We start from the raw sequence: 23,294 nt of genomic DNA, 5'->3' as shown, positions 1-23,294 counted from the left end.
GGTTGAGAATAATCAAAGGAAAAAAAAAACAAGATAGTACAATTATCTATTATCAGACCACACAGACAACAAAACAAAAGCTTAAAAAATAATGAAGCAACAAGATGAAAGAAAGTTGGCCCAGTGAATAACCTGATGGAGCAGACTGATACCATTTTCTTAAACCAAGAGGACTTTGCCTTATGAAAAATAAACTTGTCTATTTATACCACAATGTTCTGCATTTAATACAGTAACTTAGCCTTCACCCTAACACATATTTACCTATAATGTGAAGAAATGCACTGCAATTTTAACTAGCTATCTCTACACAGGGAGGAAAAAAAAAAAGGAAATTGGATCCCTATCTACTTCAATAAACAAAAAATAATTTTCTGATGGATTAGAGACAAATATAAAATGCATAACTTTAAAAATTTTTGTAATGTATGAAATAATCTTCATGATTTGAGTATGCAAGGACTTCTTAAGTTTAGAACACAAGAAAATGAATCATGAAAAATACTGATAAATTCTCCTACAGAGTGGACACAAAATCTCTATTAAAAAAACTATCCCAACAATAGATGAAAACTTAAAAACCATTATTAGAGATTGCTTTAAAGATTTCCAACCATCGGGATCCCTGGGTGGTGCAGCAGTTTAGCGCCTGCCTTTGGCCTAGGGCGTGATCCTGGAGACCCGGGATCGAATCCCACGTCGGGCTCCCAGTGCATGGAGCCTGCTTCTCCCTCTGCCTGTGTCTCTGCCTCTCTCTCTCTGTGTGACTATCATAAATAAATAAAAAAATTAAAAAAAAAAAAAAGATTTCCAACAATCAACAGCTAAGACTGCCATAAGAACAAGGGAAAGATCCAAACAGGTAGAAAAAGAACACAAATAATTTTAATTATGATGGCACAGGGAATTTGTGGCCATATTAAACTCTATACATTAAAATTAGCAGGTTCTGTTCATCAAAACACGCCATTAAGAAGTGCCAAGTAAAGCTACAAACTATGAGAGAATATTAGCAATAACCAATAGAGAATCAGCAACAATGATACATAAAAAACTATGTAACTGGTTAAATTCAAATTTTTATTAGGCAAAGAAACAAATAGGTATTTCATAAAATTTCACAAAAGAAACACTAATGGTCATAAACATGTTAGGGGAAAATAAATTAGTAATTAAGAAAATATAAAAAAAGACCAAAGAAAATATTACATACCAAAATAGCAAATATTAAGGAATTTAAAACTTGACCAATTCTTGATGAGAATCTAAAACACGAAGAATTCTTATATACTACTGTTATACATTGAAAAAAATCTATACTACCCTGCAAAGTTCAACATACTCTACATCCTAGCAATTTTTATTCTTATATACTCGCAATAACTTTTGCACACATGTACCAAGTAGTAAAAAAAAAAAAGTTCAGAGCAGCATTGTTCTTAAGTCAAAAATAGTAAATGACCAAGGTGAATTCCAACAGGAAAAGAGACACATCAGGGTATTTTAACAGATAGATTAATATTATACTACAATGAGTATTATATAACTATACACAAAAACATGGCTAATAATTAAAACCATTGTTAAAACACAAGTCATGGAAAACATAAAATGGGCATACCATTTTGTAAGACTCAAGAAAACACAAAACAATACATTTTTGCCATATACATGTGACAAAATCACATATGAAAAGGATAAAATAATTCTTGGCAGTCACTACTCATGGCAGAGTAGAAGGGAGATTAAAAAGAATACATAAGCATATTCAACAGAATTGATAACATTATTAATTCCAAATATTTAGAAAATTCAAGTCCAAAAAGAGAAAATGTAAAATTCTCCTCAGTCCAAAATTTATCATTAAATTTACAATTCTTTTCCAAAAATTATGTTTCTAATATTCATACAAAACATAATCATACCATACATGCTGCTTCACACTGCTTTCCTTTCATTTAATAAAACAGCTAAGAGATTCTGAAAAAAACTCAACACTACTAATGTACTTCATTTTACCAGCAGCTTCACATAGCATTCTAATATATTGGTATACTATGATTTTTTAAATTCTTCAACTGATATGTTTCAGTTATGTGCAACTCATCCTTGTATTTAAATATCTAGGAAAGTCACAAAAGCAGATCATAATCTCTGTAATGAGTAACTCAATAAACTCCATAAAGAAGAATTGTACAAACCATATTTGCTCAAACACAGTAAGACATTTTGATGAGGGGAAAAAAATAGAAAAAATTAAATTGTTTTAGTTTAATCAGATGAAATTTTCAAATAGTTTCTAAATAACTTTGATCAAAAAGTACTTATGAACTTCAAATACAGACTACTGTGAAAATTTAGAAAGACCAGTTACTCCATTAAAAAAAAATATATAGGCAGAAGATTAAACTGAAAACTGTTTTTATCTTGCTCACAATAAAAACATTCAAATTAATACAATAAAGGTGCCATCTCATATATCAGACTAGCAAAACTCCAATCACTGAACAATATATTCTATTGGACAGGTTATTGGGAACAGAGGTACTCATATACTTTCTATACAGCAATACAAAAAAAAAAAAATGTCCATGTATAGCTATGGTGTGATTTCCAGGATACACTTAGCATTAATACTCTGAATACACTGCCTCTTTCTCTTTCACTGCCCAGGTGAAAGAATGCAGGAAGCAATTCACATGTTTATATTCGATAAAGAAGGATAAACCAAATATTAATGAAAATAGCTATAATGGGATAGAAAAAGCAAATTAGAGTGGATAAGAATTTAATGATCATTATAAATGGAGTTTTACTTTTCACTTGGGTGGAATCCCTAAAAATCCAAACCAAAATGAAACCATTAAACCTATCAACTTGGTAGTACAACCACAAGAGAAATCTCTCAATAAACTTTGGAATTCTGTAATTATACTGTAAGAACAAAAATAACCACAAAGAAACCTTTACCTATCGTCAGTAATTACAATATCAGTATAATATTGATGCTCCTTTTCAAAAAACTAGTATACATATGTAATATTGTTAATATTAAAAGCGAAATTATGCAACGTACAAGAGATACAAATATAAAATCAGAAGAATAAAAATGTAAAATACGAACTGGAAATAACAAATGAGCCCAAAGTATCTGCCCTCAAAACACTGCTAGCTTAATCTACTAAAAGAGCTTTGAAGTAGTAACAACCTTACAACAATTAGCACGTTGGCACCCACATTGTGGTCTCTAAGGACTACCCACCCAAAGGAACCAGAATTTTCTTAAAGAAGTGGCCAACAAAAGGTCTGGAACAAGAAATCCTACTTCAAGCAAGTAAGTATCAAAGCTACCTGTGTTATGAGCTCTCACTGGCTCTAGATGAAACAAAGACTTTTTAAAGAATGATCATCCTAAGACTGGAAAATTAATGTAAAAGTCCTTGCCATCACAATGATTCTTAACAACAAAAACTTCACATTGGCTAAAATGGAGGCTGCTACAGTACCAACTCATCAGGAAACGTTTTTAAAGTCAAAATCTACCCTGTTTTTTACAAAAAAGGGTATTCCAGTATGACAAATATTTGATGTAAAAAAAGAAAAATCTAACTAAAATATGCAGGGGTAAAAAAGAATATCACCATTTTTGCAATGCTCAATGAAACTGCAGTCATTATTAATCATTTTAAATGATTAATAAATCGTTTTAAACCATTATAAAAACCAGAACGTAGAGGATGCCTGGGTGACTCTGCAGTTGAGCATCAGGGCATGATCCCAGAGTCCTGGGACTGAGCCCCATATCGGGCTTCCTGCATGGAGCCTGCTTCTCCCTCTGCCTATGTCTCTGTTTCTCTCTCTCTTTCTGAATAAATAAAATCTTAAAAAAAAAAAAAAAAAAAACGAAGGTAAAAGGATTTTGGAGCACTCTATACTGGATACATCACAATGACAAAACCCAAATCCACTGATAAATGTTATCACTACAAAGAAATAAATATATTCCTCCTGTTGTGATACAATAGGAATTACATAGAGAATATCCACAAAATATCCCTGCTAAAATTTAAACCTGAATCTGGTCAAGCCTCATCAAAGGAAAGAGGATATGAGGAATGTGTAAAATGACATAGAGGTATAATCATCAAAATCAACAAAGTGGAAAATCATACAGAATAGATGACACAGTTTCTCTAATAAGCAGTAAAAGAAAAAATGATAAAGGGGAAGAAGAGGGTAAATTGATTTATAAAGAGACTTAAAAGTCATTAACTAAACATTAAATTAACTAAACATTAACTAGATGTTAAATATTGACTGTCCTTAGTTCCTGATTTGAAAAGGGGAAAAAAGACATCTTTGAAGGAACTGGGAAATTTTGACTACTCTGGGAATTAGATAATATTAAGAAATTATTTTAAATTTTATTTAGGTTTAATAATGGTACCAATATAATCCTTAGGAGATTCTATGAGACACACAAGAAGATATTTAGGGATGGTATGAAATGACCTCTGAGATTTACTTTAATATTCCCCAAAAGAAAGGATTTGCGTATCACTGTATCATTCATACTATTTTTGTGTATCTTGAAAGTTTAATAATGAAGTTTAAAAAATAAAAATGAAAAAATTGACACAAATATATAGAAAGACATTTTGTGCTCAGGGATTGGGAAAATCAATACTGTTAAAGTGTTTATACTACACAAAGCAATCTACAGATTCAGTGCAATCCCTATCAAAATTCCAACGGCATTTTTCACAAAATAGAACACAATCCTATTTGTATGGAACTGTGAAGGATCCCAAATAGCCAAAGAAATCTTGAAAAAGAACAAAGCTAGAGGCCTCACACTTCCTGATTTCAAACCAGTACTCAAAACAGGATGGCACGGGCATAAAAACTTGATACACAGATCAATGGAAGAGAAAAATATCCACACATACAGGGTCAATTAATTTATGACAAAGCAGCTAAAAACATACAATGGAGACACAACAATCTCTTCAGTAAAACAAAACAAAACAATCTCTTCAGTAAATGATGCTAAGAAAATAGCCACATGTAAAAGAATGAAACTAGACTACTACTTCACACCACACACAAAAATCAACTCAAAATAAGTTAAATAATTGAATATAAAATCTAAAACCATAAAACTCCTAGAAGAAAATACAGGGATAAACTCCTCAACATTAGTCTAGGCAATGATTTTTTTGGATTTGACACCAAAAGCAAAGGCGACCTGAGGACCTACAGAATGGGAGAAAATATTTGCAAGTCATATACAATTGTCTCCTCTTAGCTATAATTTTAGTTACCCATGGTCAACCATATGATCCTTCTTCTGAAGTATTGTCAGAAGGTCGAAAGCATCCTAATCCTACATCACAATGTCTACATCATTCACCTCACTTTATGTCATCGCATAGCCATTTTATCTCATATCACAAGAAAGATGAGTACAGTGCAATTAGTCTGAAAGAGATCACATTCACCTAGCTATATAAAAAGTACTATTCTATTGTTATTAATCTCTTACTGTGCCTAATTTGTAAATTAAACTTTACCACAGGTATACATACAAGTAAAAAACAGCATATACATAGAATTAGATATTATTCAGTTTTAAGCATCCACTACAGATGTTGGAATGTACCCATGGGGGACACTAAGAGGATACTATGGTATATCCAAAATATACAATGAATTCTTATGACTCAGGGTTGAAAAAATCTAATTAAAAATGGGCAGATGATCTGAATAGACATCTTTCCAAAGAAAAAAGGCTGATGGCCACTTGGTATGTAAGAAAGTGGTCATCATGTAAAAAAGTGGTCAACATCACGAATCATCAGAGTAATGCAAATTAAAATCACAATGGGGTATCTATCACCTCACACCTGTTATAATGGTTATTACAAAAAAAAAAAAACAATAAATAAAAAGTATTTGATAAGAATGTAGGGAAAAGAGATCCCTTATTCACTACTGGTAGGAATGTAAACTGGTGCAGCCCCTATGGAAAACAGTAAAGGTTCTCCCCCAAATTTTTAAAAGTATAATTATATAATCCAGCAATCCCACTTCTGGGAATTTATCTGAAGGAAATCACTATCTCAAAGATACCTGCATCCCCATGTTCACTGCAGAATTTACAACCAAGACATGGAAACTAACCTAAATGTCCATCAGTGAATGAATGGATAAAGACAATGTGGTGTGGAATATTATTCAGCCATTAGAAAAAAAAAAAAACGGAAACCCTATCATTTATGACATGGATGGGCCTTGAGGGTTATTATACTGAATCCGATACAGAAAGACAAATACTACACATATGATCTCACTTATATGTAAAATCTAATTTTAAACAAAACCTAAATTTATAGATACAAAAAACAGATGGAAAGCTGCCAGAAGTAGAGGATGGACAAAAAGGGTGAAGGTGGTCAAAACATACAAACTTGCAGTTATAAGATAAATGAATCCTGAGGATGCAACGTATAGCAGTTACTGTAAATAAAAATACTATATTGTACATTTCAAAGTGCTAATAAAAATCTTTAAAATTCTCACAACGAAAAAATTTTAATGTTATATTGTGATAGATATTAAATAAACTTATCTTGGTAATTGTTTCATAACATACACATATATCAAATCATTATGTGTACAAGTGAAACAAGAGTTATAGGTAAATTATAGCTCAACATAAAAAACAGAAAAAGAAGAACTTTAAAAACTTATTCTCAGGGATTCCTGGGTGGCGCAGCGGTTTAGCGCCTGCCTTTGGCCCAGGGCATGATCCTGGAGACCCGGGATCAAATCCCACGTCAGGCTTCCGGTGCATAGAGCCTGCTTCTCCCTCTGCCTGTGTCTCTGCCCCTCTCTCTCTCTCTGTGACTATCATTAAAGAAAAAAAAAAAAAAAAAAACTTATTCTCAAAAGTATCACCTAATCTTCCTTAATCTTGAACACATTTTTTAAACAAGAAAGTCAATGAGTTCAGGATCTAAAGTGTACTAAAAGACAAAATTAATCTAGTGTGAGAAAAAAAATGATAAAAACAGAGATTAAAGAATTATGGAAAAGCTGGTCTTTGTACAGACTAATAAAATAAGCTCTCTGACAAGAGAAATAAACAGAATATGAAGAGGAGAATTAAAAAATGTTATACAATTCTGAGAAATCTGAAGCCCAATAAAAACATGATTTTCAGGAAAACACTAAATAAACCAGTAACTCTGAAGGAAATTGAACTATTCAAAGTATCCCTCTTTTTTCACCCTTTACATATATGTGCTGCTTAAAATTCTTATGATATGTAGCAGAAATGATGCGAAGTACGTATGGTGCTGATTAACTTGGGTAAAGTCTCCGGTCATCTATTTTCCTTTTTGCCTAAAGCATTAAGCATAACCTCTATAATTAGAGAAAATATTACACAGAAAAACAGAGGTAAATTTTTCAAAAAAAAAAAACGTTATAGTTCTCTCCCTCTGAGTTCAAGTACTGCCATCTTATTTTATTGATAATGTAAATACTCCCCCCAATTATCTTATAAACTTAGTCAATTTAATCAAAACCCAAAGTGTCTTCATGGAACTCAGCCAATTGATCTTAAAATACACATGATAAAGAAAATGTCAAGACAATTTTGAAGAACATAGTTGTAAAAATCATTCCACAAGACTCCAAGACGCTACAGTAAATTAAGACACTGTGGAAAAGACAAACAATAAAACAGATAACCCAGAAATAGTTCCATGCATATATGGCAACCTGATAACAGACACTGCAGATTAGTGGGAAAAAAAAACACGAACTATTCAATTAAGTTGGTACAAAGTTTGTTATCTGTAAGAGAAAAATATCATTAAACCTTTTCATATACTACACAAAACTTAAATTCCAGGAGGCCTTAAATGTGAAAAACAAACTTTCAAAACTTTCCAAATAAAATCTACTGTATCAAAACTTTCAAAATAAAATCTACTGTATTTAACACCCTGAGTTAAAGACCAATTTCTTAAGCCAAAACATAAAAATGATGTTAAATTTCCAACTTCTGTTCATCAATGCAAAAACAAAACAGCCACAGACAGGAGTTAACTATAGTACTTATAAGTAAAATGGCTTTAGTATCCACAATATATAAAAACCTCTAGGACATAGTAAGATTAAAAGCTACATTAAAAAGAAAATGAACAGACTATATGAACAGGTACTTAACAGAGAAGAAACATGAGTGAACTAAGAAAATGTATCATTCATACTCCGGGAATTCAAACTAAAACAAGATACCATTCACGTGTTCCTTAAACTGACAAAAAGTCCAACTATGCCAATTATCAGAGAAGATGTGCAGAAACAGGAATTCTCACACACTACTAGTAGAGTATAAATTAGCACAACCACTTAGAAATATAACATCAATATCCAATCAACTTGAAAACAGACACTAAAATCCAGTGATTCCAATTCCAGAGACATTTGAAAAGTGACTTTTATTGATATATGCAAAATAATACTCACAATTTATAACAGGAAAAAACTGGAAACCACCTCAATATTTGTCAATAGGGTTATGGTACACTTATATAGTCACATACCGTATGGCAATGAAAGTGAATGAGTTAGAGGCATATATAAAGTTAAAATAACAAAAATAATATTTAACAGGAAAGACAAGTTACAGAATACACACAGCATATGGCACATATACATAGTTTAAACATGTAAAACAAAACCATATATTGCTTAACATACAAAAACATAAATAACACAGTGAAAGTATACACAGGAATGGCAAACACCAAATTCAAGAGTGGTTACCTGGGGAGGGCCTGGAGGAAAAGTATACAGAGGATGCAATGAACTGAATGTTAATGACCAACAAAATTCACATGCTGAAGTTGTAACTCCCAATGTCATGGTATTTGGAAATGGAGACTTCGGGAGATAATTAGGGTTAAATCAAGTCCAACCCTCCAAAATTCTACATTTAAAGACTCAAAGGAATCCTCCACAGAACCTTTCCTAACACTATTAAAATGAATTCACTTTGTGTCCTATTCTTTTACCTTTTCTCCTGGACTTCTTTTGGATTATGTGCCTTTCATTTTAGTCACCCTCATCCTCCAATTATTTTAGAAGGTATACACTCTACCCCTATTTTTACTGTACAATTTTAAAATTTACCTTACAATTTAAGACGTAAACTTAATCTGATTCATTTTGGACCTGAAATTTCTATCCTCCGGATTGGTACTGTCCAAAAGAAATGTAAGATGTACAACACAATCTTATAAATGTTGTAGTAACCATATTTTAGAAATTAAAAAGAAAAGGATACAAAAATATTTTATTTAATCCAAAATATTATCAACATGTAATAGGTATAAAAATTATATTCTTTTTTTATCATACTAGTAAGGTCTTGGAAATTTATGTGCACTTTATTTTATTTTATTTTTTATTTACGATAGTCACAGAGAGAGAACGAGAAAGAGGCAGAGACACAGGCAGAGGGAGAAGCAGGCTCCATGCACCGGGAGCCCGACGTGGGATTCGATCCCGGGTCTCCAGGATCGCGCCCTGGGCCAAAGGCAGGCGCCCAACCGCTGCGCCACCCAGGGATCCCTTATGTGCACTTTACAATTGGAGATTAGTTTAGACTAGTCACAGGTCAAGTGCTCAATACTATAAGGGACAACACAGCTTAAGAATACTAGAATCATCAGACCTTAAACATCAATTACTCAACTACTCTCTTACATGTTATTATGATTTAATATTTTTATTTCTATTTTTTAAACCCCAAATCAAACAATCATTGCCATTACTTTCTTAGTTAATAACATCAATAATTAACCTTACCCATAAACCTATCAATTTCTTGGTTAACCTTGTTTTTCCTACCTCAAACCTCCTTCCTGGAGTTACCAGTATTCTTTCTAAAGTACAACCTCTAGAAATTCTTCGATGGGTCTGTTGATAAATTTCCCCAACTGTCTTTTTTTGGGGAGAGGAAAGGGAAGAAGGGTTTCTGAAAATGTCACTATTTTATTTTTCTCTTTAAGTGACAATTTAGCTGACTATATAATAATAGGTAGTTATTTTCATTCAACACTTTGAAGATACTATTCCACTATCTTCTGGACTCCTATGCTGAAGAAGCATATTGTCTCTCCAGTTCTTATTCTTTCTTAGGAAATACGATTTTTCTATGGCTGCTTTATAGAACTTCTGTGTCTGGTCGTCTGCTCTTTCACTGTGATGTACATGTACCTAAGTTTTCCTGTGCATCCTAAATCTAAGAATTCATGAGGTTCATCAATTTTGGAAAACTATGACTCTTAAACTTTCATATTCTACTTCTCTGCAATATTTAGTTTCTCTTTCTGACACCCTAATTAGGTACTTCTTATAATTTCTTTTCCTTTCCTCCATCTTTTACCCCTTCTACTATTTTCATCTCTTTGTTGCTCTGTTAAACAGAGTAATTTTTATCTTTCAGTTCACTAATTCTATCTTTAGTGTTATCTGACTAGCTATTTTTAACATGGACTCCAGGCTCTCTTAAAAACTAATATACACTTGAGGGGGCTCTGCTGGCTCAGCTAGAAAAACATGCAACTCTTGATTTCAGGGTCCTGACTTTAAGCCCCACACTTAAACACAGAGATCACTTAAAAAAAAAACAAAAACTTTTTTTTTAATTATGTACACTTGAAACTAGTAATACTGTATGTTAAATGCACTTCAATAAAAAAATTTAACTTTTAAACAATAAAAAAATGGTCTCTAATACCTACATAAAAAACTATATTATTTGGCATCCACTGAGGTGTTCCTTCCAAATCAGGTGTATAAAGAGCTATAGTAACACCATGCATGATCATCATTTGAGCACTTATATATCATTCTACACAAAATATAACTAGTTACTCTACGTAATCTTTAAAATGACTTTTGAAGTAGATCCTATTAAGTCCATTTTAAAATTTGTTCAATTAAGGGTGCTGAGTGGCTAGTTGGTTAAGCATCTGCCTTCAGCTCAGGGCATGATCCCAAGGTCCTGGGATCCAGCCCCCTGCATGGGGCTCCCTGCTCGGCAGGGAGCCAGCTTCTCCCTCTTCCTCTGCTGCTTCCCCTGCTTGTTCTGTCAAATAAATAAATAAAATATTTAAAAATATAAAAATTAGTTAAAACTAAAGCTCAGAAATTACCTTCAATGTTATAGAGGTCAAACCCTAGCCTGCTAGCAAATTCTGAATCACATGTTCTTAATTTGACAAGACATTCATCGAAAACCATTCTTGTCCACCATCAAAAATTTCAAGTTACATTAAATTTTAATACTGTGTTTCCATTATGCAAATTTTAAGTGAACTTTAAGATACACTTCTTTTATATATCCTTTAAGAACACTGAAGAACAGATGTTTACAAGCAGGCTATGCTGAGCACAAACAAGGTGAAAGAAGTTATTACAAGAAACATTGAGAATAACATCACACACACACACACACACACACACACACAAATCAAACAGCAATGTCTTCTAGTGGAAAAACATACTACCACTTATAAAATATTACCAAAAACAAACAAAAAAAGAATATGATAGTCTCTAGATCCAACATCAATGACACATGAAATTTTAAATGACAACATCAGAACACAATGAATAGACAGAGACGGGGGGGGGGGGGGCGGACACAACTCTATAGGACCAACAAGTTTTCTTCAAAAATAAAATACAATGTAAAACAAAATGAAACCCACAGGAGTGAAAGAACTTAACATATTAAAAGAACTAAAACAGGCATATCATTCTATTGAATGTGTTCATCTTATTTGATCCTGATCTCCCCCTTCCACAAAAAAAAAAAAAAAAAAAAAAAAAACCTGCAAAAATTCTATGATTTTATGACAATTAAAATTTTAACACAAATTTGGTATTTGGTAACATTAAGGAATTGTTCATTTTTTTGGACATCCTAATATTATTGTGTTTATTTTTCTAGAAAAAAAAAAGAGACAGAACCCTTATCTTTTAGAGACACACCAAAACATTTACAAATAAAATAATAATACAGGGGTGCCTGGTGGCTCAGTCAGTTAAGCATATGGCTCTTGATTCAGCTCAGGTTATGACTTCAGGGTTGTGAGATTCCCCGACTCAGTGTGGAGCCTGCTTAAGATTCTCCTTCTCCCTCTCCCTACCTGATGGTATACTCTCAAAAAAAAAAAAAAAAATATATATATATATATATATATATAAATTCTAATTATAATAAAACTTAAAAATTAAAAAAAAAAAAACAGTATTTGCAACTTTTCCCAAAACAATACAGGAGAAAAGTAGAGTGGATATCACAAATTTTAGCAATGGTATACTGATGATTGTTAGGATTAAGTGCCCAATGATAACTATTCATGGTATTTATATTTATTCATGGTAACTATTGTCTTCTTCTACGTTCAAAATTCACAAGTTATAAAAGGAATCATTCCTCAAAAACATTTATTTCGTAAGCTTTTGTGACACTTTATTACTTCTAAAGTAAAAATATTACTTACCCACATTAGCCCTTAATGCAATATGTCTAAAACTAAATTAAGAAAGCTATGATACTTCAGCAACACAGAACAAATAAGAGATTAAGATATAACATTTACAGAGACTCATTATTCTAATTCACAGCACTCCATATAATACCACAGCCAATCCTTTTGGAACTTATTCTCCAAATTCCAAAAACAGCATAACAGTAGGCTACTTTTATATATGGGGACTTACAGTTATATAGAATAGTGCCTACACAATGAAATACAAATTTGATAACCTGCACTTAAGGCCTTCTACAACCTATCTGCCATCTTCTCTTTCTCTCATATCCATATACAAACCCATATATAAACCTACCAACACAAAAGCTATTCATTGGTTGTGATTTTGTGCCACCCATCAACACAACTTTGGCCATATCATTCCCTCAACATATACTACTCACTCCTCCCAAACTGTTTACCATACATATGTCACAAGTCACTACTTTTGTGAAGTCTACTCTGATCCTTACCAAACTAATCTCTCCTATTGAGGCCAAATGGCACATGCTTAAATCTTGTGTTCTTATCTCTTCATATGAAGTTCTAAAAGATACAGCTCTTTTGTATCTCCAGTAAAAAGGAAGAATGCTGTGAAATAAAATTGGTGTTTATCTTTTTACTGATAAATGGCTGAGATTATAAGCATACTGAAGCCAGAGACTCTTGAGGAGTCATTAAATTATTTACTGAGTAAGGTATAATCCATGGTGGAGGAGCACTAAAACAAATAAGGTCCCTACCTCTACACTCAAGGAGCATATATTCTCAGTCTTTGAATTACAAGTTAACAATGTTGTCACTTAACAGACACACTAAAAATGCCTTCAACTTGAAATTCTGATACAAATACCTAAGGATGCATGTGCATGCTATACACATGTGTGTTTATATATATGTGTGTATATATATATATATATATATATAGCATTTTAAGAAATAGAAGAATCTAAAAACCTGAGCAAAGCATTTTAAATAACACACCTATTATAAACAACCAGTTATGTTCAATCGTTACAAAAAAAGTAAGAGCATTATTTCATTACAACTATCTAAAAAGCCAATGTTGGTAAATTCAATACCTATAGCAAAATTTAAACAGTAAAGTTCAGCAATTTACAACCAGTGCTTTCAAAACACTAATGAAATCCAAGTTGGAAAATGCTAACAACTTATTGTAACAACTATGTCCTTTATTAATTATCCAGTTTTAAAGGCTTCATTTAGTTAGTTTACAAGAAAACTACTACAATTTTCACTATTTAAAACATCTATCCAAAGAGTTAATATTTCAACATACTGAGTTATCTAGAATTACTATGCAATCACTTCATGCATTTGTTTTCCTAAGGCCAATTATTTTGCAAAGATTTCGCAGTGGAAAATGGTTAAGGGTATAGAAAGAAACCCTGAAATTAATTACAAATCACAAAGAATGTAAAAAAACATTTTAAAGAGATGCAACAAACCTCTTATTAAAAATTCACGAATTTCCTTTTATGCTCTCACTAAGCTAACCAAAAAGAAAGGAGTCTAAAATCAATGGAGTAACTACAGCAAATTTATAAAGATAACAAAAAAATGAAATTTCAACATATCCTAAAGCTCTAAAATTTGGATATTCTGTATGTAGTATAAATCAACATTAACTTAAGACCTAGTTGTGAAACTATACTTTTTCTGTATAATCACGTTTAATCTTCAAAACTATTATAATCCCATTTAAAAGATAAAACTGAAGCTAATAATGTTTCAGATCAAACTAAAAAAATAAATTATACTTAATATAAATAAATCTATATACCTAAAACTACGTGAAAAACCTCAAATTCAAAGAATGTAAGAAAATGTACCTACAATGAATCTACCACTTTTTACACAGAAATCTAACAGAGATGATCATTAAAATAGGTCAGGTATAGAGAGGTAGTTCATAGGGCAAGAAATTTAAAACTCTCAAATTCTTAAAATCTCACCCATTTCAAAATATAAACTATAAAGCACCTTTTTAGCCTATAATTAGCTAACATTCTAAATTTTTATAAAACCCAGAAATGGGTAAAGATGTAGAGAAACAGGCACTCCCATATCCAGTTGTGGAAAACAAATTAGTGAAGAATCCTTTTGCCAATGTGGTTTTCATAAACTTTGTAATTGTGATTTCACTTGACACCGCATTTTTACTTCCATTGTAAATATTCCCAGTCTGTAACTGTAAACTGGAATCAAACCATAACGCCACCAAAGTAGGAACTATATTGCAGTGTGTCCATATGACAAAGAATGAAGCAGATGTAAAACTGCAGACCACATTATGTAATTTTCTAAAAAAGGAAAAAAATAGATGGACTTCTACCTCCAGGCAAGGTGATGTAACACACACCAGTTTACCCTATTAAAAGAACTTAAAAAAAAAAAAAAAAAATCACACCTGATGTACATAACAATGGTTTTCAAAACCAGTGAACATCAGACAATGATGGACATTGATCCCTGAAATTCAAAAAACAAATGAATGAGTCCATGACTGCCTCCAGCTTAGTCTCTCTTAAGAGAAAGACCGGGCCATGGCACAGCTCTGGCCATGGCACAGCTTGGGTGGAGAAAACGGCCAAACTTCAAAACTCCCTAAGTAAGAGGACAGGAGTCCAACGAGACCAAAATAAGTAGTTTCTACAGCAAAATACCAAAGAGAGTTGCACAGAGACAACTCTGGGAATCTGTAAAGAATCCTCCCCCCCGCCGAGGGATCCCTGGGTGGCTCAGTGGTTTAGCGCCTGCCTTTGGCCTGGGGCCTGATCCTGGAGTCCCGGGATCAAGTCCCATGTTGGGCTCCCTGCACTCTGCCTGTGTCTCTGCCTCTCTTTCTCTCTCTCTCTCTCATTAATAAATAAATAAATCTTTAAAAAAAAAAAAAAAGAATCCCCCCTGAATATTCAATGTATACAGATAACTATACTATGGGTAATACAGAAGATGGATCCTAGTCCGGGAATCGTATACTGCATCAGGCTCCCAGTGAGGAGCCCGCATCTCCCTCTGCCTATGTCTCTGCCTCTCTGTGTCTCTCATGAATGAATAAATAAGATATTTTTTAAAAAAAGGTAATTGGCTGTTTCAATAAACAAACAATAGAATTTATAACATCTACGGAAGATGTATAACAATAGCACAGATGCCAAGAGAGGAGAAATAAAGTATTCTAATACTCACATAATTTATGTGAAGTGGCATAAATACTCCTTGAGGGAAGACTACGGTTAAGTTAAAGATCTATGCTACAACTCCTAAAAACAGCCATTAATATAACAAAGAATCACAAGCTAATCAACTAACAAGACATATAATGGAATTAAAAAAGTACCTATCCAAAAAAAGCAGAAAAAGGGAAGAACACAAGGCATAAATAGAAAAACAGCAAAATCGTTTTAAAATGCTATTAGTCAAAAGAAGGGGGTGTAAGTTGGATGTAAAAATCAAATTCCAACTTGATGCTATACACAAAAAACATACTTGTGCGTGTCAAAATTTAAGAAATGCTATGAAAGCTGTACTTAAAAGGGAAACACCTAGCATTAAGCCTCTATGTTAGAAAAGGTATGTCAATGACCTCAAGCTTCAACATAAATTGAAAAAAGAAGAACTAAATGCAAGCAGAAAATAAAACAGATAGAAACAGAACATTCAGAGAAACCAAAAGCTGATATTTAGAGAACATTAATAAAATAATCTCTAGCTAAAGTGACAAGGAAAAAAGAGAAAAGACAAATCGTAGGTATCAGCAATGAGAGGAGTGACATCACTACAGATTCTACAGACATCAATAGTATAAAAAGGTAGTCTCACAAACAACTCTATGCAAATGGAAGAAATGGACTAACTCTATGGGAGGTACAAATTATCAAAGTTCACTTAAGAACTAGATAACCTGGGATGCCCAGGTGGTTCAGTGGTTGGGCATCTGCCTTTGGCTCAGGGCAAGACCCTGGAATCCCTGGATCCAGTCCCCCATCGGGCCGCCTGCACAGAGCCTGCTTCTCCTCTCCCTCTGCCTATGTCTCTGCCTCTCTCTGTGTGTGTGTCTCTCATGAATAAATTTAAAAAAATAATAAAAAATAAACAGAAAAAATAACCTGAATAGTCCTGTATCTATTAAATAAATTAAACGTGTCATTTAAAACTTCACAAAGAAAATAAACATCAGGCCCACACAACTTCACTGGTGAATTGCCCCAAACATTTAAGAAATAAAGAATATCATTTAGGGGTTCACCCTCATATAAGGGACAAAGATACCTGCTCTCATCACTTCTACTCAGCACTATACTAGATGCCACAGGCAGGGGAAAAAAATGGTATTAAGATAAAAAATGAAGAAATAAAATAAGCAGTCTATGTAGAAAATCTGATGGTATCTACAAAAAGCTACTAGATCTAACAAGTGAGTTTGGCAAGAGTGAAGAACACAAGGAAACATGCAAAAAACTGTAGTAGTTCCTTACACTAATAACCGGAAACATTTTTTTTTACTTCATTTTTTTTTTAAAGGTTTTATTTATTTATTCATGAGAGACACAAAGAGAGGCAGAGACACAGGCAGGGGGAGAAGCAGGCTCCCCCCATAGGGAGCCTGCTGCAGAACTCGATCCCAGGACCCCAGGATCACGACCTGAGCCAAGGGCAAACATTCAACCACTGAGTCACCCTGAACTCAGTGGAGTTCCTGGTGCCCCCTGGAAACTTGAGATTTTTAAAACAACATCATTTACAATAGCACCAAAAAACACAAAAAAGGGATAAATCTAACAAAAATGTACAAAAACTGTACAATGAAAATTAAACACTGCTAAAAGAAATCTTTTAAGATCTAGGTAAATGGAGAGATATAATTGTTTGTGAGTGGAAAACCTCAAGATTGTTAGGATGTCAATTTGCCTCAAATTGTTTTATATATTCAAGTTAATTCCAATAAAATCCTAGCAAGCTTTTTTGTAGAAACTCTTATTTAAAAAAAAAAAAAAAAAAAACACAGTACTAAGTTGTTTTTCAAAACAACTTTGAAAAAGAACAAAGAGGACCATGACTGCTTGATTTCAAGACTAAAGTCATCATAATTAACACAGTTTGTTTTTGGCATCTAGATGCATAAAAATGGGTCAGTGGAAAAGGATACAGTACAGAAATAGAATCATATATACATAGTTGATTTTTGACAAAGGTGCAAAGCCAATTCAATGACAAAGGATAGCCTTTTCAACAAATGGTCCTGGAAGTTTAAATCCATATACGAAAACAAAAAATGTTGACTTATAGTTTGCACTGTATTAAAAAAAAAATGAACTAAAAAAAAAAACTTAAATGCAAACCCAAAAACTGTAAAACTTCTATTAGAAAAACCAAAAGAGAAAAAAATCTTTGTTAGGCAAATTTGGCTTAGAAATGAGCCATACAACATAAAATTGGTAAACTTCAGTTCTTCAGAATTAAAAACTGCTGTTCTTCAAAAGACACTATCGAGACAATGAAAATACAAATGGTAGAAAATATTAACCATATATCTAAGACTTATAACCAGAAAATACAAATGGTAGAAAATATTAACCATATAACTGATAAAAGACTTATAACCAGAATGAAGACTTAAGACTCAACAGTAATCCAATTTAAAAAGTGGGCAAGAGATATAGACACACTTCATCAAAGATGATATACAGCTGGCAAAAAGAACATGAAAAGATAATTAACATCACAGACATAAGAAATGCAAATTAAAACCACAGGAGATTACCACTTCACACCTACGAGAATGCCTACAGCCAAAGGCAATCTCAAGGATTGGAGAGGATGTGGAAGGACTGGACATCTCATACCCTTTTGGTAGCAATGTAAAATAATACAACCATTTTGGAATATGGTCTGGAGTTTCTCAAAACTTTAAAAAAGTTAATAGCATATGCATACCAAACGATCCAGTCATTCCAATCAAAGGTATTTCCCCAAGAGAAATGAAAAGTTCACACACAGACTTTTACAAGGATGTTCACAGTAGCTTTATTTACAATAGTCAAAAACTGGAAACAACCCAAGAGTTGAATGGATAAACAAATTGCTGTATATCCATAAAATGTAATACTACTAAGCAAGAAAAAATAGACTATTGATAGATAACATGAGTAAATCTCAAAATAATTAGAGTAAGTGAAATAAAACCAAAGAGGTACATCCTGACTCCCTTAAAATTCTAAAAAATGCAAACTGACCCTACAGTGACAGAGAGAGGATCAATTGTTGTTTGGGGAAAGACAGACAGGAGGAAGGGATTACCAAGGGGCAAAATGATACTTCTGGGGGTGATAGACATGATCTTCATTATGGTAATGATCTCATAGGTGTATTCATATGTCCAATAATAAGTGCAGTTTATTTTACGTCAAATTTTCTCTCAATAAAGCTATCTTTTTAAAAAAAGGCAAGTAGTGAGCCAGTACACATGGTATTTGTGGAAAACCCATTTGTGTAAATAAGCAAGGATGCTAATATTTGATAATATACAAACCTAAAAAACACTTCAGGAAAAAAATGCACCAGAAAAAATTTAACGTAATTACCTCACCTGAGAAACAGGACTGGGACTCAGTGAGAAATACTTACCACTATGAATTTTAACCAGGCACATTAAAAGAATATATATACATATGAAAACTTAATTACTTATACACAGGCATGACTCCAAAGCAAAAATTATTAACCACCATCTTAGAAAAGTCCACAAAACAAAACTTCAGTTATTCAAACTTTTATATTAAAAAATGGATTAAAAAAAAACGGCTGGCAATTATTTTTACATTGTTTTCCAATTTTTTTCTCCTCTACTAATATATAGAAAACTGTTAAACCAATAAACCATAACTGGACATCTGATTCTCTGTCTCATTTCTGTCATCCTACTCCTGGTGGCTCTTGTCAGTTCGTTCTCTCCATACTTACATCATTCATTCATTTATACAAAATTACAGAGAATATCTATTTCAATGGTAATTTTACATTCTATATCCTGCACTCATGAACTATTCCCAATTTCAAACCCTGCAACTACTTCAACTTAGAAAATATCACTGCCAAGTAAGATTGCCTTCCCCAGAAAAAGCTCACTCTCTCTCCCATGATCTATGTAATATGAACTCAACAAATAAGACTAAATATCAAGTATGAACAAATATTTAGTAAGGCAGAAAAAAAATACGAAATATCTCCTTAGGATATTCTAAGGAATATCACATTGTTGTAGATGAAATTTTAAGAATTCCAAAAAATATTGTCAACAGTCACTACCACTATGCTAAGAACATAGCCTCCCAAGACTATTCATACTTGAAAGGGGGAAACGTCATTGCATCAACAAGTTATTTGTGTATTAGGCCTAAAAGATGTGCCAGGTCTGAAAATTTTTAAAAAACCAAAGAACCATGCCCCAACACAGCAGACAGGTTTGCAAACAAAAATTTTGACATAGTACACTGTTAAAATGTGCAAGGATTCAAGGAAAAGGCCAAAGCATTAGAAGGAAGATCTAAATAAGTAGTTTTCCTGGCCAAAAAGTGAGGAAAGATTCCAAATGATCTGTACCACAAGGCCTATTTTCCTTTAATGGAAAAGACAAACCAGCTCTTAACTTCTGACTCTAATTTGAAGCTAATTGCCTAAACAAATTTCTTTTAAGGATCAAGATAACGGATTGTTAATGTGGCTCACTATTGAAATACATAGTTTAGTCTTCACAATTAAAAGTACAAAAAAATATTAGATTAATAAAATCACACGATTTTGGTCAAATCACTTATCTATTTAAAATCGTAATCTCTCCTCAAAAAACTGAGCTATTATTTATATATTCTCAAAGCTCTATATCTGAAAGCATTTTTCATTCCCTGAACAGCACTCATACCTACTTTAAGATGTTATTCTCACAGACTGCCTTTCTAAAAAAAACTTAGTTTTTGTCCATTTAGATTATCAACTACATAATCCAACTCTTGAAATTAAACACTTCACTTTTGTTAATTGTAACTTACAAAAGTTAGCTGAAAATTTCCACTAATGATAACAGTAGATTGAGTAATTCAGTTTTCATTAGTTTCAAACAATTTTTTCGTACCTTCACGCCAACTGCAACCTCAGTGACAATTCTGTAAAGAAAGAAAAAAAAGTTTCAGCCTCGTTGTTCTAAGGATCACTGTTGGGCTCTAAAACTTTTTCAGAGTAGTTCATCATTAATAAATCCTCCAGTCACCATGCATATGGAAAACAAATAGAGAGATGGTCAACGACACTTCGGTCTTGTGGAAAATTGCTTTCAAACCTGAGATGAAAGTCGCTGAACTTTTGGTATTGTTCCCACGACCCTTAGCTACCAAAAAGAACAAAAACTCCAAACACTGTGGTGCCATTTCTGCCAAGCTTTACACTTAAGACTAGTAATGGAAGACTTAAACCAACTCTTCAGCTATCTTGATAGACTCAGGGAACATGAACTCCACTGCCAAGTCTAGTCACCAGTTTCCAGGTTTCTCTGGAGGAAGAGTGAACTTCTCTAGATCTACGTTTCACTGGAAAACAATGTCTAAACAACCTCTGGGGTGAAGTCTGTTACTCTAACTTTGGTATGTCCTTCCCTCGATGTGTCTTAAAAAACACTAAACTCCACGAACATTTAAAATAAACTCGTATTTTACTTGGCTCTCCGCATGTTGCCACGGATTCTACTCCAGGGGCTTTCTGAACGACCCGCTTCAAGCCCCCGGCAGGGCTGCGGACGGCGGCGCGGTCGCCCAGCACCGCCCCCGCGGGCCCCTCAGACGCCGAGCGCCGGAGACCCCGGAGACCCCGGAGACCCCGGGCCGGGCCGCCTCCCCGCGCCGCGGCCTCGCCTCGCTCAGCGGCACTGCGCCTCCTCGGCCTTTCAGAGTCGCCGCACGGTTCCGGCTCGGGTGGTGTTTGGTTTTTTGTTTTTTTTGTTTTTGTCTTTTGCAGTTGTTTTTTGTTTGTCCAGAAACTGGTCAAAGTGACTTAAAAAAAAAACGGCCCTGGGTGGGTGGACCGGGGGCTCTCGTTCCTGCCATGGCTGCTGGCCTCTGCCCGTGTGACTGAGGTCGACCGCAAACACTCGGGTTTTCAGACGATTTCGTTTCTGGGCCCTTCTGCCAAGCCTGGAACGTCCTCAGGCCCCCACAAAAAGGCTTTTTTTCTTTTCTTTCGGTCTCCCGCCCCCACCACCAGACTCCAGTGAAAACAAAGGAGTATGACATCTGCCTTCCCCCTTCCTCCCGCCGCCGCTCGGCCTCCCCGCCCCCCCCCCACCCCCCGCTCCCGCCACCGGCATCTCCCCCAGCCAGGGCGGGCCGGGGCGGCCGGAGGGGGGAGGCAGGCCGCGGAGGCCGGGGGGGGCCGGGGGGAGCCGGGAGGCCGGGGAACCGGGGCGGGCCGGGGGGGCCGGGAGGGGGAGGGAGGCCGGGGGGCCGCGGAGGCCGGAGGCCCGGGGAGGCCGGAGGGACCGGGGGGGTGGGGGGGCGGCCGGGGGTCACGCCGTTGCCTCCCCTCTCGTCTCCCCCGGCCGCCCCCCCACAGGCCTCGCTCCCGCCGGCGCGGCCGCCCGGGGCCCGGGTCCGGCTCTCGGATGGAAATGGCTCCCGGAGGGGGCAGGGCCGGGCCGCCGCCGCGGGGCCCCCACCCCACCCCCGCCGGGGCCGCCGCTCGCGCCGTCGCCCCCCGCAGCCCCGCCGCCGCCCCGGCCTCCGAGCCCGCTTTCTTCCCCGGTTCCCGAGCGGAGCCGCCGGGGGAAGCGGAGGGAGGGGTGTGTGCGATGGGGCGGGGGTTGGGTAACGGCAGCCCGGCCCTGGGAGGGGCCGCCCGCGGGGTCCCCGCCGACCCCGGCCCGGGCGGCAGGACGGCCCGGCGCCCCGCTCACACACCTCCTCGCCGGCCGCACTACGTACCCGTCCATTGCCGAACCGGACAAAGCTTCGCTCACAGGAACCGAGCCACGCAGCCAGCGAGACACACAAGCGGCGAGAAAATGGCGGCCGGGGCCCGACGGAAATTGCCGAAGGTGCCGGAGCGCACGGGGCAGCGCGCGGCAGCGGCGGCGGCGGAAAGAGCCGAGCGCGCCGGCGCCCGGCGGCGGGAGGCGAGCGGCGGGGCGCGGGGCCGAGGGGGAGTGGGCGCCGCCGCCGTCGCTTCCTCCGCGCCGCCGCGCGCCCGGCCTCCGCCCCCGGGGCCCTCCGCCCTCGGGGCCCGCGCTGCGGCCGTGGAGCGCCGCGGCCCGCCGTCCCCTGCGCGCGCCCCCGCGGAGCCCCCGCGGAGCCCGCGGAACCCCCGGGGCGGCTCCTCCGCGCAGCCTCGGCGCCCGGCGCGCTGCAGCCCCGGGGAGGCCCTGGACGCGGGGCTGCCCCCAGGCCGCCTCCGCTCTGGGCCGCGAACCTCGTCCTCTGCGGCCGCCCCGCACCTATTTGCTCCAAGGGGGGCGGAGGAGAGAAAAAACAACACACACACACACACACCCGCAACCCAAAACTATTTTATGGCTTTCCTCTTACGCCATCTTTTCCTCGCAGCCCCTCTCCGCCCTCCCCACCGGAACCCCCTTGCCCCGCTACGCGGGACCGTGCGGGAGCG

At 36.4% G+C, this 23,294-nt stretch overlaps 1 protein-coding gene across 4 annotated transcripts in view; it reads right to left on the bottom strand.

The window, feature by feature from the left end:
• The window catches only part of PTBP2 (polypyrimidine tract binding protein 2), a 77,374-nt gene extending 54,605 nt beyond the window's left edge, over window positions 1-22,769 (bottom strand). For all 4 annotated transcript variants that reach the window (XM_077905538.1, XM_077905540.1, XM_077905541.1 and 1 more), the window contains exons 1-2: window positions 22,616-22,769; window positions 20,779-20,809 (exon numbers count right to left, since the gene is read on the bottom strand). In XM_077905538.1, the coding sequence (XP_077761664.1) occupies window positions 20,779-20,809; window positions 22,616-22,623 (39 nt within the window). In that variant the 5' untranslated portion in view covers window positions 22,624-22,769. The remainder of the gene's footprint in view (window positions 1-20,778; window positions 20,810-22,615) is intronic.
• Between the last annotated feature and the right edge of the window lie 525 nt (window positions 22,770-23,294).

This window comes from Canis aureus, chromosome 8, assembly GCF_053574225.1.
Source record: "Canis aureus isolate CA01 chromosome 8, VMU_Caureus_v.1.0, whole genome shotgun sequence".
Taxonomy (NCBI): Eukaryota; Metazoa; Chordata; class Mammalia; order Carnivora; family Canidae; genus Canis; species Canis aureus.
The sequence above is the reverse complement of the archived record's forward strand: the minus strand, read 5'-3'. Positions and strand labels throughout refer to the sequence as shown.